At 41.1% G+C, this 15,074-nt stretch overlaps 2 protein-coding genes across 2 annotated transcripts; both read left to right on the forward strand.

Annotated features, from left to right (window-relative positions):
- Positions 1-739: 739 nt before the first annotated feature.
- On the forward strand, positions 740-1,603 carry LOC131874271 (uncharacterized). Its single transcript, XM_059217559.1, has 4 exons — positions 740-953; positions 1,047-1,199; positions 1,309-1,518; positions 1,575-1,603. Exons 1-4 carry the CDS (start codon positions 740-742, stop codon positions 1,601-1,603), a joined length of 606 nt encoding a protein of 201 aa, XP_059073542.1.
- A 522-nt stretch (positions 1,604-2,125) lies between these two features.
- On the forward strand, positions 2,126-2,836 carry LOC131874655 (uncharacterized). The gene is made up of 2 exons (XM_059218461.1): positions 2,126-2,234; positions 2,339-2,836. Exons 1-2 carry the CDS (start codon positions 2,156-2,158, stop codon positions 2,662-2,664), a joined length of 405 nt encoding a protein of 134 aa, XP_059074444.1. The 5' UTR covers positions 2,126-2,155; the 3' UTR covers positions 2,665-2,836.
- Positions 2,837-15,074: the final 12,238 nt, after the last annotated feature.

Genomic DNA, 15,074 nt, shown 5'->3' on the forward strand with positions numbered 1-15,074 from the left:
CTAATGGCTCATCCTAATCCTCCACCTAGGAAACATGGTCAAAAAGATGAGGCATGGAAATACACTGAAGAATTCCCTGGTAGACAGAGAAATCAAACCAAGTGTATGTTTTGTAAGGAAATTAACCATGGGGGGATAAATAGATTAAAATATCATATTGCTGGCATACGTGGTCATGATACTGAGCCTTGTGACAAGGCAACTCCCGAAGCAATCCGTTTTTGTTACGTCCTATTAGAAAACTTTGAAATACATAAGCAAACCAAAAAAAGACAAAGAGAGGAGTTATGTCATATTGGTTCCCCTCCATCCGCATCCGGCTCCACATCCACAGCTGCATCCATAGGTTGTGTTGGAGAGGGTTCTTCTATGCCTCCCTTTCGTCCTAGTGCTTCTGCTAGTGCCAGTACTTCTATTTCTACTCCTAGTCACACTTTTGGTCCTAGAGTGCGAAAATCCAAGATAGACAATTTTTTTGTACCACGCACTACTCCTGACGCACAACCCTCGCTTGAGAGCATGTCTTGGAACAAGGAGGTCCATGATGCAGGAAGAAAAGCAATTTGCAAGTTTTGGTACTTCTGCAACATTCCATTTATTGCAGCCAGGTACTTTTTTATTTGATTGTTTTAAATTAAAATTTAAAATTTTATGGTTTGAATTTGAAAGTTGAAATTGAAATTGAACTTTTCTTATTTAATCTATTTCAGTTTGTGACAGGTCTCCTTATTGGCAAGGTATGATTGATGCAGTAACCGTTTGTGGGCCGGGGTTTAAAGCCCCTAGTGATACTGAGTTGAGTGGCCCTCTCTTATTGGAAATGGTGGAAGATATGAAAGTTGACCTAGAGGACCACCGCCAATCTTGGAGCCAGAAGGGTTGCACCATCATGACAGATGGTTGGACTGATAGGAGGAATAGAACACTCCTAAATTTTCTTGTTTCCAGCGGAGGTGATTGATCATTTTACTTCTCTATATGCATTGTGATTGAAATTGAATAATTTACATTCTAATTTATTGATAATTAATTTGTTTATTTTTTAGGATCCACCATGTTTTTGAAGTCCATCGATGCTTCCTCACATGTCAAAAATGCGGCATACTTATGTGAGGCTATTGAGGAAGTTATAGATGAGGTGGGGGAAGAAAATGTGGTGCAAGTGGTGACGGATAATGCAGCAAGTTATGTTGCTGCAGGTAAACTTTAAAAGTTTTCTTTTAAGTTTTAAGTTTTAACTTTTTAACGTTTAAATATTAATGGTAAAATTTCACATCTAATTCTTTAACTAATTTAAAATTGTTGCAGGAAAACTTTTGATGGAGAGGCACCCAAAAATCTTTTGGTCTCCATGTGCGGCCCATTGCCTTGACCTCATGCTGGAGGATATAGGTAAGCTTGGATGGGTGAAAGAATGCGTTGAAAGGGCCAAGAATATATGCAAATTTATTTACAATCATGCATTGGTCCTTGGCATTATGAGGCAATACACGAGGGAAAGGGAGTTGGCTCGTCCTGGTATAACGAGATTTGCCTCAAATTTCTTCACATTGAAATCCTTGTTAAAATCAAAGGCATCTTTGAGGCGCATGTTTGTTGGTGAGGAGTGGACTTCCTCATCCTATGCTACGACCACTGCAGGGATGGATGTAGTAGATTGCATTTTTAATGAGCCAGGTTTTTGGATCCCTTGTGCAGAGATCGTGCAGGTAATCTTATAAATTTATAATATTATATGCATATTTTTGTTTTGTTTGCATTGTGCAACTTTGCAATTTTTCTTATTTTCATGCACACTTGTGAGTTAACTATTTTTGTTTAACATTATTTGCAGGTCACTGAGCCCCTAGTAGTTCTCCTACGAGTTGTTGATGGGGAGAAGCCCGCTGTGGGCTACATATATGAGGGCATGGATAGGGCCAAGGAGGCCATTAGATCCATATATGCTGGAGTTGAGGATAAGTATAGGCCCATTTGGGACATAATTGATAGAAGATGGCATAACCAACTTCATAGGCCCATCCATGCAGCAGCTTATTACCTCAATCCATCATTTCGTTTCTGTGCTGATTTCAAAGCGGATGAGGAGGTTCTTAGCGGGCTATATTCAGTAGTACAGCGGATGGTCACTGATACCACAGCTACACTTCTTGAGATGGATGCATTTAATAATGCATCAGGGGCAATCTTTGCCAGCCAATTGTGCAAAGAGGGTCGGACAAAATTGCAGCCAGGTAGAAAATTCTAAAGTTTATGACATGCATTTTAATTTTTCATTTTATAATCTACCTTTAAAGTTGGAAATGAGACTAATGTTTTTTTCTTTTCCTTATCTCAGATAGATGGTGGCAAATGTTTGGGCCTTCAACCCCAAACCTTCAAAAAATTGCCATCCGCATATTGAGCCAGCCGTGCAGCGCTTCTGGATGTGAGCGCAACTGGAGCATGTTCGAGCACATCCACTCGAAGAGGCGAAATAGATTGTCTGTGGAGAGGTTGAATGATCTAGTCTTTGTTCATTACAACCTCCGTCTCAGGACCAGGCAGATTTTGGACGATGACTCCTCTCTGATCACTCTAGAGGAAGTCGACCCCGAGTCCGATTGGCTCACTGAGTCCACCGATCCAGTCTTCACTGATGAGGACCTTGAGTGGGTTGACTAGGTAGACAGAGAGGCTGAGGCTGTGGCTATGGCAGAGGAGGAGGATAGAGCACGATCAGGCACAACACCTATGGCTACTCAGACTGGCACATCACAGGCAGAGACTATGGCTACTCAGTCATCCAGGACCTACCTTAGACGCCTTTGTAGGAGGCAGATAGACGAGGCTGAGCCTGAGCCTGAGACTTGTTTTTTTTTAGACTTTATAGTTAGATATATGTTTGGGAACATTTGAAGTCATGGATTTTATATTATACATTGGACAACATTTATAACTCTATATATCTATGTTTTCTAATTCCTTCAGCTACAATTTACATTTCTACGCATGTGATGGATGTATGTTTATGTATGTGATCAAATTAGCTTCTATTTGATGATTTTATAGTGTCTTTAAGCTTAATTCAATAATGGGTGTATGAAACAAGTTTTAAATCATTAAAAATCTCTAAATTTCAAGGGTTTCTTATTTTGCCGAGTCGTTGCCAAGTCATTGCCGAGTCCGAGCCGAGTCACGAGTCGAGTCAGCCTTGCCGAGTCAGAGCTGAGTCCGAGTCTAGGAACTTTGTTTTAAACTGCTCAAATGTTGTCTGTGCCTTTTCGAACCATTCAAAAGCTCCTTTTTTTGTGAGATCTGTAAGGAGGGCAGCCAACTGAGAGTATCCCTTCACAAACCTCCGATAGAATCCACACAATCCCAAAAATCCCCTCAAATGTATGTTTTCGGGAGTAGGCCAATCAAGGATGGCTCTAATCTTTTCGGAATCCACCTTCACACCACCCGCATTGATAATGTGACTGAGGTAGAGCAACTCTTCCATCCCAAACTCACATTTGGACTCCTTGGCAAACAGGGACTCAGATTCTAATATGCCCAACACTTCATCCAACTGCTGTAAATGTTCTTTCCAAGATTTGCTGAATACTAGGATGTCATAAAAAAATATCAAAACAAACTTCCTTAACTGCTCTTGGAAGATTTTGTTCATGCATGACTGGAATGTAGCAGGAGCATTAGTCAAACCAAAGGGCATGACTAGGAACTCAAAATGCCCAAAGTGGCATCTGAAAGCAGTCTTCTCCACATCTGAAGCTCTCATTCTAATCTGATGGTACCTTGATCTGAGGTCAATCTTGGAAAAGAACACTGCCCCATGTAGCTCGTCAATGAGCTCATCAATTCTCGGAATAGGATACCGATTCTTGATGGTTTTCTGATTCAGGGCTCGGTAATCCACACACATGCGCATGGTCCCATCCTTCTTTCTCACCAAAACAACAGTCGAAGCAAAGGGGCTTTTGCTAGGCTGTATGTAACCCATGTCAAGCAATTCCTAAATTGCTTTCTCAATCTCATCCTTCTGCTTCTTAGGATATCGGTAAGGAGTAGTCATGACTGGCTTAACTCCTTCAAGCTCAATAATGTGTTCGACACCTCTTTCAGGGGGCCTGTTAGAAGGGGGATTTTCGAACACCTTGCTTCTCTTAGTTATCAAAGCTTGAATGTCTTTAGGATAATTTCTGTGCTCTTGTTGTGGTTCTGAAGGCATTACCATGATCTTGCTTCCATCCTTGACCATTGCTGAAATATCTGAGGAATAGCTGCCCTTATCCACCAATGGATTGGAAGGCATTATCAAACACTCCGCTGCCCACTCCACTTGATTATGGCGGATCAGCCTTTCCATTCTTTTCAAGGATACAAATTTAAGTCCCCCATGCGATATTCCTCTCAAAACTACCTTCTTCCCTTCAGACAGGAATTTCAGCTCCATGGTTTGTAGGTTTAGTTTGATCTCACCAAGAGATCTCAGCCATTGAATCCCGAGGACTGCATCATCAGTCCCTCCAATACTCACCACAAAGAAATCATCTCTGATTTCATGATTTCCCAACTTCAGAGACATGTTGGAAATCATTCGATTACAGGATATAGTGGAGCCATCTGCTACCATGACTTTGAAGCCCTCAACTTCCTTTGCCACTAGTCCCTTTTTTGCAACAATCCTTTCATCAATGAAGTTGTGTGTTGCACCTGTGTCAATGAGAGCTATGACACGATGCTCTCCAATCACACCCTGAACTCTGAAAGATTCATTTTTGTGAATGCTCGAGAGTTGAACAACCACTCCTCTATCTTCTGACCCAAATTTAGGCCCTTCAGGAGCCTCTTCATACTCACTGTCCTCAACTTCAGTTTATTGTTCTGAAATTTCAGAATCTGATCCATCTGCTGAATAGCACTCCATCTGATGCAAATTCCCTTTTCCATGGCACCTATGTCCGGGAACCCAAGGTTCTCTGCAAGAATAGCAAAGATTCTTTCTCCGGAGCTCTTGACGGAGCTCATCATCCATATGCGGAGGGAACCTCTTGGTCTGATTCGTGAACTTCTTCTTGTCCTTTCTGAAAGGGAAAGGCTTGGACTGAATTTTACTCTTTGGGGCAGCCAACTCCATACTTCTAGATTTTTTTATAGCTTCTGCCAGGGTGGGCGGATCAAAAGCTTTGACCCATCCTCTCAAAGGTTCTTCAAGTCCTTCAGTGAAAAGGACAAGCAACCGCTTCTCTGAGATGCCACTCACCATGACTGACAGGTTTTGGAATTCAGTCACCTAAGTATCCAATGAACCTTGTTGCTTGAGTTGTGCAAGTTCTCTGAACTTCACCTCTGGATCCTTGGTGTCTCTCTCAATCAGCTTGTTGGTGAAATCAGCATAGGTGGTGATTAAGTTATGACCAAGGGTGACCAACCCATGGTACCACCATTCGTGGGCCACTCCATCCAAGTGCAAGGTAGCAAACTTGATGGCATCCTCCTTCGACATCAGCCTCAAGGACAAGTAATTGTCCAACTTTTGTACCCATGCTCTAGCTGTACTCTTAGCACTTCCATCAAAGTGTGCTAAGGTCACTCTTCCAAGAGCTTGCTGATAATCTCTTGGGGCAGTAGACTTATAGTCATTCCTCCTTCCTCTCTTCATTTTCTGATTCATAAACTAATCTAGAGTTAGGATATCTCGGATCTCAATAGGAAGAGAAGCATACTCCATGTAGCTGTTTCTTTTTTCATTAGCTGTGGGTATCTTTGTTTCAGCTTGTTGTACTTCTCTTGGCAGAAATACAGGTTGTAAAGGCCTTGGGGCTGAACCTTCATGGTTACTCCCGTTGTTACTCCCATTTCCATTGCCTATAGGAGTGTTAGAAGTGCTGGCTTCCAGTCCATTGTTGGGCTGATTAGGGACCCCAACAACGTTCTGGTTGAGCATTGCCAGCAGTAAAGACATCATGTCCATCATGGCATTGAATTGCCTCTCTGCCTTCTTGTCGGGTGCCTCATTTGTTTCTGTAGTCTTATCTGCCATTGAATCCACTGAATTTGAGGTATCTAGATCCTTCCCTCTGTTTCTCAGTACTCCTGAAAATGTGTCCTCTTCGGGCACTATAGGAATCTGAAACTGTTGTCTCTTCTGCTCTCTGTTGTAGTATTTGACGTCTCTGTCACTCATGGAGACTTCTAAACCCACTGACTCTCATAGGTTGGCAAGAAAATCAGCTCTGATACCACTGTAATATCCCAGTATTTTTTTTTTGAATTTTTAACAATAAGCGACACAAGCAATCACCACAACCCGTTAAGGTTAGAGAAATAAACCGAACTACTGAAAGGGAACCCTTCTACCTTTTGTTCACCGAGAGCCCAGTCTGGGAGGGTGAGAGCATACGGTGCTCCGGGGATCGTTAGCAACAATAATCAAACTGAAATTACAATGCCTGGGCGGCAAGCCAACCCCTTCTGCTTATCCAGCAGGATAGAAACCAAACTCTTAGCGGTAAACCGACCAAGGGAAAATAACAAGAAACTAAAATTCAATCACTCTACTGCGTGTTTCAGCGGGAGGACATTACATTAAGCTATCACTCTACTGCATATTTCAGCAGGAGGACCATTGTATTGAACTTATCACTCGACCACTTATTCAGTGGGAGGACTGAGTACAAAAACTGAATTACAAAACTTAGAAGGCGGCAAGCCAGCCTCTTCCACTTATACAGTGGGAATTACAAATAAGAGCAAAAAGAAGGGATGATCAGTACTACTGAAACAACCTTACAAAATAGAGATGAGATGAGAAGAGTAATTGCAGATTTTTACAACAAGACTATCATTTTTCTGTTACAACTAATCTGCAGGCTGAAAGTACAATTCAGCAGCCTATGGAAACATCAAAATACTCATAACTCCCTCATTTTTCACCCGAATCAACTCAAATCAATCCCAATCTCCCAATATAACACTAACAACAACATCCAATCCAAACTACAACCCCAAACGCAAATCACATCATACCGCTGGAAGCTTGTCCACACGTAGAGACCCTACTAAAAGAACCTTGGAGTCTACCTAACTGATCCTTTATGCGAATCTTCAGCAGTTAGAGACTATTTTCTCAAGAGAGGATAAGATGCCTATTGGTATTTTATTCTGTGTATGATTGTGTATAAAATACACGTCAACAAGATGTTGTGACCATTTCACACATTGCCCCATTGCAAATGGGGACCCCCTCTTTTTGCTCGTTTTTCGCTCGCTTTTCGTTTCGCTTTTAGGATTTTGTTAGTCAGTCAGTTGTCTGGATTTAGGGTCAACCCTTAGGGTTTTAATTATCGTCTTTTTAGGCCAGAATCCAGTCAATTTTGAGAGCTTTTGAGCTTCCTTTCGAAGGATGCAAATTTTGAATGAAATGAATTTGCCAGAATGGTCTATTTTCAATTGGAATTTTGAGTGCAGAGCTTCAATTTGTCTAAGTGTTGAAGATGAAATGTGAATTTTGACCAATTGACCAATTTTGACCAAATTTTGAGTTCTTTGATTTTTGATCCCGGACATTGAAAATGATTTGTTTTCGCCTTGTGAAGTGATAAAATTTGTAAAATCATGATATTTTGGCCTGTAGGAGCAGAATCGCTCCTGTCCCTCAGTGAAGGACCGGAGCTACAAATCAAATATTGCTTTGTCCTTGCAGGATTTTAATGATTTGACGATTTGAAGAGGTCCAAGGAGATATGTTTTATCAAATGAATATAACTTGAAGTGCAAACATGAAGGAGAATGACCCAGAATGCTAAAATCGCTCCTGTCCCTCAGGAAGGGACCAGGGCGAAGTACATTGTAGCTCCCGTCCCTCTCCCAGGGACCAGAGCGATGTTCTTCATAAGGCGAGATTCAGGCGAAGATCAAGTCAAGTTTATGTTTGAAGGCAAGGACAGAGGTGAAATGAACTCATTGAAGATAAATTGAAGATCATGAAACATCAACAAGGACCCTAAATGCTTAAGTTCGCTCCTGTCCCTCTCCAAGGGACCAGAGCGATTTTTGTTATAGATGATTTTCTTGCCAAGTTACAACCGATCTCAAGGCATGGATGAATAGAAGGGTACATTACGAATCCGTTGAATATAAGTTTTGAAGATGACGAAATGAAATGAGGCCTACAGGGCTAGAATCGCTCCTGTCCCTCTCCAAGGGACCAGGGCGATACAGTGAGTATGTTGCCTTTTCCTCAAGTTCAAAACCGTTCCAAGTCAAGATGAAGGGTGGTAAAGGCGTTTCGAAGTGTTCCAATGAAGCACGAAGTATCCAAAATTGCCAACGTTGAAGGAATTACACTAAGACCCCCAGTTCGCTCCTGTCCCTCAGGGAGGGACCAGAGCGATATTTCCATAAAGGCATATATTTCAAAAGTTAAGCAAGTTTCAAGCGACCAAGGAGAATCAAGGGATGTCATTTCACGCATTGAAGGTAATGGCAAGTTGAAGAACATGAGAACAAACTCAAAACCTTGAACTTCGCTCCTGTCCCTCAGGAAGGGACCAGAGCGATATTGAATGTATTGACCGATTCATGCAAAAATCACGTTAAGTCAAGACTTCACAAGGTCATACAAGGTTCAAGGCATCTTTTGAAGGTGATATACCAAAGTTTTGAACGTCAAAGTGTTATCAATCAAGCTAACGAACTCATATCGCTCCTGTCCTTTGGACAAGGACCAAAGCGATTTTTACAAAAATATTCATGCTCCTTCAAAATCAAGACAATGCAAGGGTTGGCGGAGTAAAGGACGTCCTTTGGAAGACAATGAACGAAGAACGAAGATCAAATGTTTACAAATTTGAGCCAGGACATGGAGATCGCTCCTGTCCCTCTCCAAGGGACCAGGGCGATATTTGCCAAAACACATGACATCCTTTGAAGATCACGTTAAGATAAAGTCGCACATGGTTTTAGACATCATTTGAAGGCGATGCAAAGGGAAATGGACGTTAAATATTACCAATTTGAGCTTAAAATGGAGAAAAGACAAGGATCGCTCCTGTCCCTCTCCAAGGGACAAGGGCGATGATCCTTTAAACATCAAAATGTCTTGTGAAAAGCAAGTGGGACGAGCATGGAATGAACAAGCGATGTTATTATTTGCCTTATGATGAAAATTGGAGTTCGAAGATGCAAGATCAACGTGAAAACATGAAGATCGCTCCTGTCCCTCTCCAAGGGACCAGGGCGATAATGGTTATAAAGGCATTTGTTCACACAAGCAAGACAATCAAACTCGGAGGACCCGACAAAGTGGTTGATTTGAACGCGGAGATGAAGACTTTGGACGACAAAAACGCAAGAATCATGACCAAAATAGTGGATCGCTCCTGTCCCTCTCCAAGGGACCAGGGTGATGAGGTACGTATCTACCATTTTCAAAATTTTGGCACTAAATAAACATCTTTGAATTCATTTTAAATGCTAAAGTTTGATAAATTCAAAAAACTCAATTAATTAGCATTTAAATATTGCGCTTAATATTTATTAATTATTTTGCCTTTAAAAAAATCGAATTTATTAATTAAAAATAAAAGGCATTTAATAATTAATTAATTAATAAAAAATCGATTGGAGCGCTTGGTATTTTAAAGGTCGGCCTTGTTATTTTATTAAAAAATCGTTTAAAATTGCCTTATTTTTACCAAGTCGGCCTTGGGGGTGAATGGTGAGGTGAGCGCTATAAAGGGAGAGGTGAAATCTTCATTTTCACAATATTATTTATCATCTCACACATGCGATTGGAGGAAGAAAGTGCGAATTGTGTTTGGAGAAGTGCGAATTTCATTCCAAGAAAGGTGGTGCGAACTATCATCCAAGGTGACGCTAACATCATCCAAAGGTGGTGCGAGACTTGAAGATCCATTTGAACGAATTTTGAAGATCACGTCAAAGGCAACTCAAAAGGTGGCGAATTGCTATTTTGCTAAAGCGATTACATTGAAGGCTATTTTCGATCTTTTTGCCTAGGCGATTTTGTCCTTTTTGCATTCTAGAGTTAGCTCTCTATTGAGGTATGGCGATTTGATTTTATTGTTTTATTTATTCATCGTCATATTTTAAATTTTGATTTTTTGAAATTTTGAATTCCTAGCTCAATCGTTTTATTTTAGGAAATGATAACTCAAAGACTTATCATGAAGTTTCCTAAAATTTATTCTCTAATCTATGTTATTTATTGCAAAATCTAGCTTCTCATTATGAAATGTTGTGTAGGTATGGCGACACCGAAGGCGGGAGCATCCACCAGTCGTTCAGCTCTCATGAAAGAGGATCAGAAGACCGAAGAAGTGGAGACCAAGATCGTGTCGAAGTGGAGCCACATTGGAGATACAAACTTAGGCAACTTTAGCACAAAGAAGTTTCGAGAGATCCCTTACATTGGCAAGCCATCGCCTGTCGCCCGGAGAATAATAGAGAGTGGCATCATTAAGGCGGCCGGCTTTCCTCCAGCTGTTCAGTGCCATGAGTTGATGATCGAATGTGCTCGTCACTATGATCCACAGTCCAGAACGATCGTGTCCAAAGAGGGAAACACTTTGGCGTACCTTTCAGAGGAAGCTATAAGTGAAGCTTTCCATCTTCCAGAGCACAGGGACATGATATACAAGAGTATAGAAGGAGCCAGATCAATGTACGAAGATGATCCAGATGCTTGTCTAAGCATTATCAATAAGAACTGGTTACTCAAGAGCCGTCCCCGTCTGAGCAAGGTCCCGAACACACCGCACAGGATTGATTTCCAGGAAGAGTACAGAGATTTAATTACCATACTCAATCGAGTTACAGGAGCCCCTCATGCCTTCTATTTTGAGAAGTGGATGTTTTACTTCATCCAGGTGATTGTTCAAGGGAAAGGTACAATACATTGGGCTAGGATGATTAGCCATTGCTTGGACGTACAGTTGAGGAGACTCAAGGCTACTAAGTCCTTCCACATGAGTTCTTACGTCATCTATGCCTTGATCAGGAGTGTTGAATACGCAGGACTACCTCACAGAGGAGTGATTGGAAGAGGACCCAGCGAGGTCAGAGCTTGTGATTCCTATGCCTACTTGCATCATCCACCAGGGAGCAACTATAGGTTGGTTAATGATACTTTCACGATGAACATCACAAGGACATTGCAAGGTGGAATTCACAACAGGTTATCTCAGGATGCCCAGGAATTCATAAAGAGGTACGGTGCTTGGTTCATTTAGTTTCCCAAGTTCACTTATATTAGGGTGCATGGATGTCCTTTACCTCCATACATGTTGCCGAGATATCCGACAGACAGAATTGTGTTACTTGAAGTAACAAGACAGTTGGCAGCATATGTGAAGGCATTCAGACACAGACATCAGAATGGAGTTCCAGTACCTATCATTTTGGGTAATTCAGTTGAGGTATGTCCTAATGCTTTAGCCATGGATGACGCAGAGAAGGAGTTAGCCTTGTATTCTTTTTCATCTTTTGCTCTGAGAGAAAGCTTTGATCCACATGGACATTTAGAGGAGACAGTCGGCAGGAAGTTTAGACATGAGTATCAGATTGAAGATTTTATGATGAATCTCTTAGATGATCTTGAAGTGAAACGGAAAATGCATTCTAGATTACCTTTGGATTTCATCAGGAAATGCAGGATTTACAGAGTGGCCGACCAAGCTCAGGACAGTGGCAGACATATCCAGTCTTCCTATGATTGAGAAAGCAAAACAATAAGGTTAGATTGGAATGAGCCCGAGGTCGTGGATTTAGATACTTTGATGGCACCAGTCTTGTCTTGTACTCGCAGATGGGTTGACGTTCAGCATCAGAAGTTGAGAGAACAAGGCATAGCTATGACTTTCACTTTGGAAGAGAAACCAACCGAAGGTGGAGCTAGTGTGAGTGAAGGCAATCCTAATCCTAGAAATTCAGGTGAAGGAAACCTTCGATGTGCCAGTGAGGGGAATCTCCATCCAAGAGGTTCGAAGAGGAAAGAGAGACCTGGAAAGGGAGAATCTTCCAAGAGGAAACAAGAGGCTAACAGAGATCGATCATCCGGTATTTCTTCTAGACCTGAGAAGAGAACAATTCAAGTGGAAGAATCCATGGAGTCTATGGTACAGAACGACAGGCAGGAAGGAGGACAGGCACAACAAGGGTCACCAGATGGATCTCTCCAGGACTATGAGTTAGGAGAAGATAATGAAATGACATCCCCTCCCAGACAAGAAGAAATAGTTCACAAAGAGATTCAAGTTCAAGAAACAAGATCGATTATCCCAGATTGGTTGAAGGAAAGATTAACTAAGGTGATCGTAGTAGAGGACGAGGACAATGCAATTGATTTAGAGAGCCTTGTTGGACGCTCACACGAAGTAACAGAGAAGAAGAAGGCTACCAAGATGTCCAAGATGATTCGAGATGAAACTGGATCCAGAAAACTGCAGATAGCTACACCGGCAGTAGACAAATATGAAGGTGAGATCCTAGCAGAGGAATATGATATACAGACTTTTGAGTTAGGACCATCCACAGCAGAGCAGACTTTAGATGATGCTACCGACTCATTTGAGGCATTGAAAGACAAGCTTAGAGAAGAAATGGAGAAGAATAGAAAGCTTGAGAGAGAGGTCGGTGCATGGAGGACGTATTTCAGTCACATCAATGAACCTTTGGGACGTCAGGATCCAGCTAGATCACCAGTGCAAGCACTTCCACTTCAATCAATCAGTGAGGCAGAGAGATTCAGGAACATGGTCCAACGTACAAGTAATTGGATGGATAGATCTCATACAGTGGCCATAGAGTTTGTTACAAGGATGATGAAGATTATTCATCAAGCTATCCAAGTTCTTGAGATAATCCACAATTTGATGATAACAGTAGCTGCATTTGCCCATACCAAGGACGTCATCATTCCTGTCTTGAAGGTAATAAGACATACTTCAAGGAAGATTTTAACGCAGGAGAAGATCTTGGAGGGAGAATCTCACAGTTTGTTTCATTGGTCAACCTTACTCCATATGAAGAGTGTTTTCTTTGAAGACATCAGTGTTAGATGTGGCCAAGTTGAAGAGGTGATCAATCCGATACATGACAGAGTATTTGAGGTACTTCGTACCATTCTTGGCAGAAGGATTGAGGTCGAGACAGATGTGGATATGCAGGAGCTAGAGGATAGAATCAAGATCATCTTTTGCAAGGACGCAAATGTTACAGACGAGCAATATGATCAAATGTTTGCCACCATGCTCTTGATTGAAAGAACGAAAGAACTTGAAGCTTCATGGGACGCAGCTCTCCTAGATGCATTCGATCAGGTCATCCACTTGGAAGAGAGTATGAAGAATCTTCCCGAGATTCCAATTGCAGAAATTGAAGGAATCGTGACAAGATTCATTGCATATGCCAAAAAGGAACATTGGAAAGGGAATAAGGTTCTAGATGAAAGGTTGTTATAGATGACATGGCATCTTATTTGTCATTGGTTTATGTCTCCTAGGTTTTTGTGCCAAATTTAATATTTGGCTATGTATTTAATATTGTTCAGTAAAAAGGAGGCCATTTGTAACAAACCCTAATTAGGGTTTAGGTGTCATGATCTTGACCGTTGATCTACTTTCAATCTGGACCTTTCATTGTAACTGGGGATGCTATTTATACCCCCATTTTTCATTTCATTTGGTAATAGTTAATAGTGTAATAGTCAATAGTTGATGTAATAGAGAAGAGAGATTAGAGCTAGAAGCAATTTTATTTTGTAGCAAGATTGAGTTTGAAGAGAGAAATTCAAGCAATTGTTGTACATGATGATTTGGAAATCAATAAAATATTGAAGTTAGGGTGTTTTGTTGCAACTTTCTTGGTTATCTTCATGGTTGTTCAATTTACTTGAATCATGCTCAATCAAAGTAGTGTGTTAATTTGAAGGACATAGTGTGAGACTTGGTTTTGGTAGGATTCGTAATCCAAACCACTAGCTTCTTGCTGATTGTAGGAACGCCTTGCGTGGTCGACTGGAGAATACCTTGAACCCCTTAATCTTCAATCATTATTGTATCTTGGATATGTACCTTCGTGGTTGTGTCCATGATCTTTGATGCATTGAATATCATTTTATTACCTTAGAAGATCGCACTAATTTCAATTGAGTTGTTATCTTATGGCAAAATTGAAGTTGGTTGAATCTCGCCAAGTCTTGTCCATACTAAGTCATTCATAGGGTTAGACTAGATTAGACCTCTTTCAAACCCTACTCTTTTGTTATTTTTGAATAGTTTCTCAGTTTAGCAAATCTTTAGCTTTCGGAATACGTAAGGCCCCTTGGAGGAAACAGCAAATCACATCATACCGCTGGAAGCTTGTCCACACGTAGAGACCCTACTAAAAGAAGCTTGGAGTCTACCTAACTGATCCTTTATGCGAATCTTCAGCAGTTAGAGACTATTTTCTCAAGAGAGGATAAGATGCCTATTGGTATTTTATTCTGTGTATGATTGTGTATAAAATACACGTCAACACACGTCAAAAAATATCTGTGTTGTGTTGTGAATATTGTTTCTCTTTCTGTTTCATGCATTAAGTTTCACCGGTATTGATATACACTGTTAATCTGTTTAACCGGCATTAAGATTGGTTTACTGGTATTAAGTATTAAGTTGAATTAATTTATAATTGGGTTGAAATTCATTGACAACTGATTCACCCCCCCTCTTAGTTGTCCTTCCGGTTCCTAGCATAGAGAACTGAAAGGAATCTCATCTCAAGAGTTGGTTGATCAGAAGCTAATCGAAGTAGGGGCTGCCTATGATTTCAACAGTTGGCATTGGACACTGGTTGCACAGAATGAAGTCCTGGAGAAGGTGAAAGATGATGCTGATAGAATAGAAGGACAACTAAAGGCGATTCAAGACAAGATCTTCCTTGTAGTTACAAAAATGATTGGGAAGGATACCATCCGAGAGAGTGATATGTAGTTGGAGAATTTGAAGGCCAGAGTTCAGGACATCTTCTTTGCCATCACAGGGCCAAACTTCAAGAATAATTTGGCTAAGGCGTCAAACCTC

Source organism: Cryptomeria japonica, chromosome 3, assembly GCF_030272615.1.
Source record: "Cryptomeria japonica chromosome 3, Sugi_1.0, whole genome shotgun sequence".
Classification (NCBI taxonomy): Eukaryota; Viridiplantae; Streptophyta; class Pinopsida; order Cupressales; family Cupressaceae; genus Cryptomeria; species Cryptomeria japonica.

Excerpts from the sequence above, each read along its gene's own strand:
- LOC131874271 (XM_059217559.1), top strand. The coding sequence starts at position 740 with ATGATTGATGCAGTAACCGTTTGTGGGCCGGGGTTTAAAGCCCCTAGT. Across the intron at positions 954-1,046 it reads TTTTCTTGTTTCCAGCGGAG|GATCCACCATGTTTTTGAAG; the intron begins GTGATTGATCAT and ends TTTATTTTTTAG. Across the intron at positions 1,519-1,574 it reads AAGGGAGTTGGCTCGTCCTG|GCATCTTTGAGGCGCATGTT; the intron begins GTATAACGAGAT and ends TTAAAATCAAAG.
- LOC131874655 (XM_059218461.1), top strand. The coding sequence starts at position 2,156 with ATGGATGCATTTAATAATGCATCAGGGGCAATCTTTGCCAGCCAATTG. Across the intron at positions 2,235-2,338 it reads TCGGACAAAATTGCAGCCAG|ATAGATGGTGGCAAATGTTT; the intron begins GTAGAAAATTCT and ends TCCTTATCTCAG.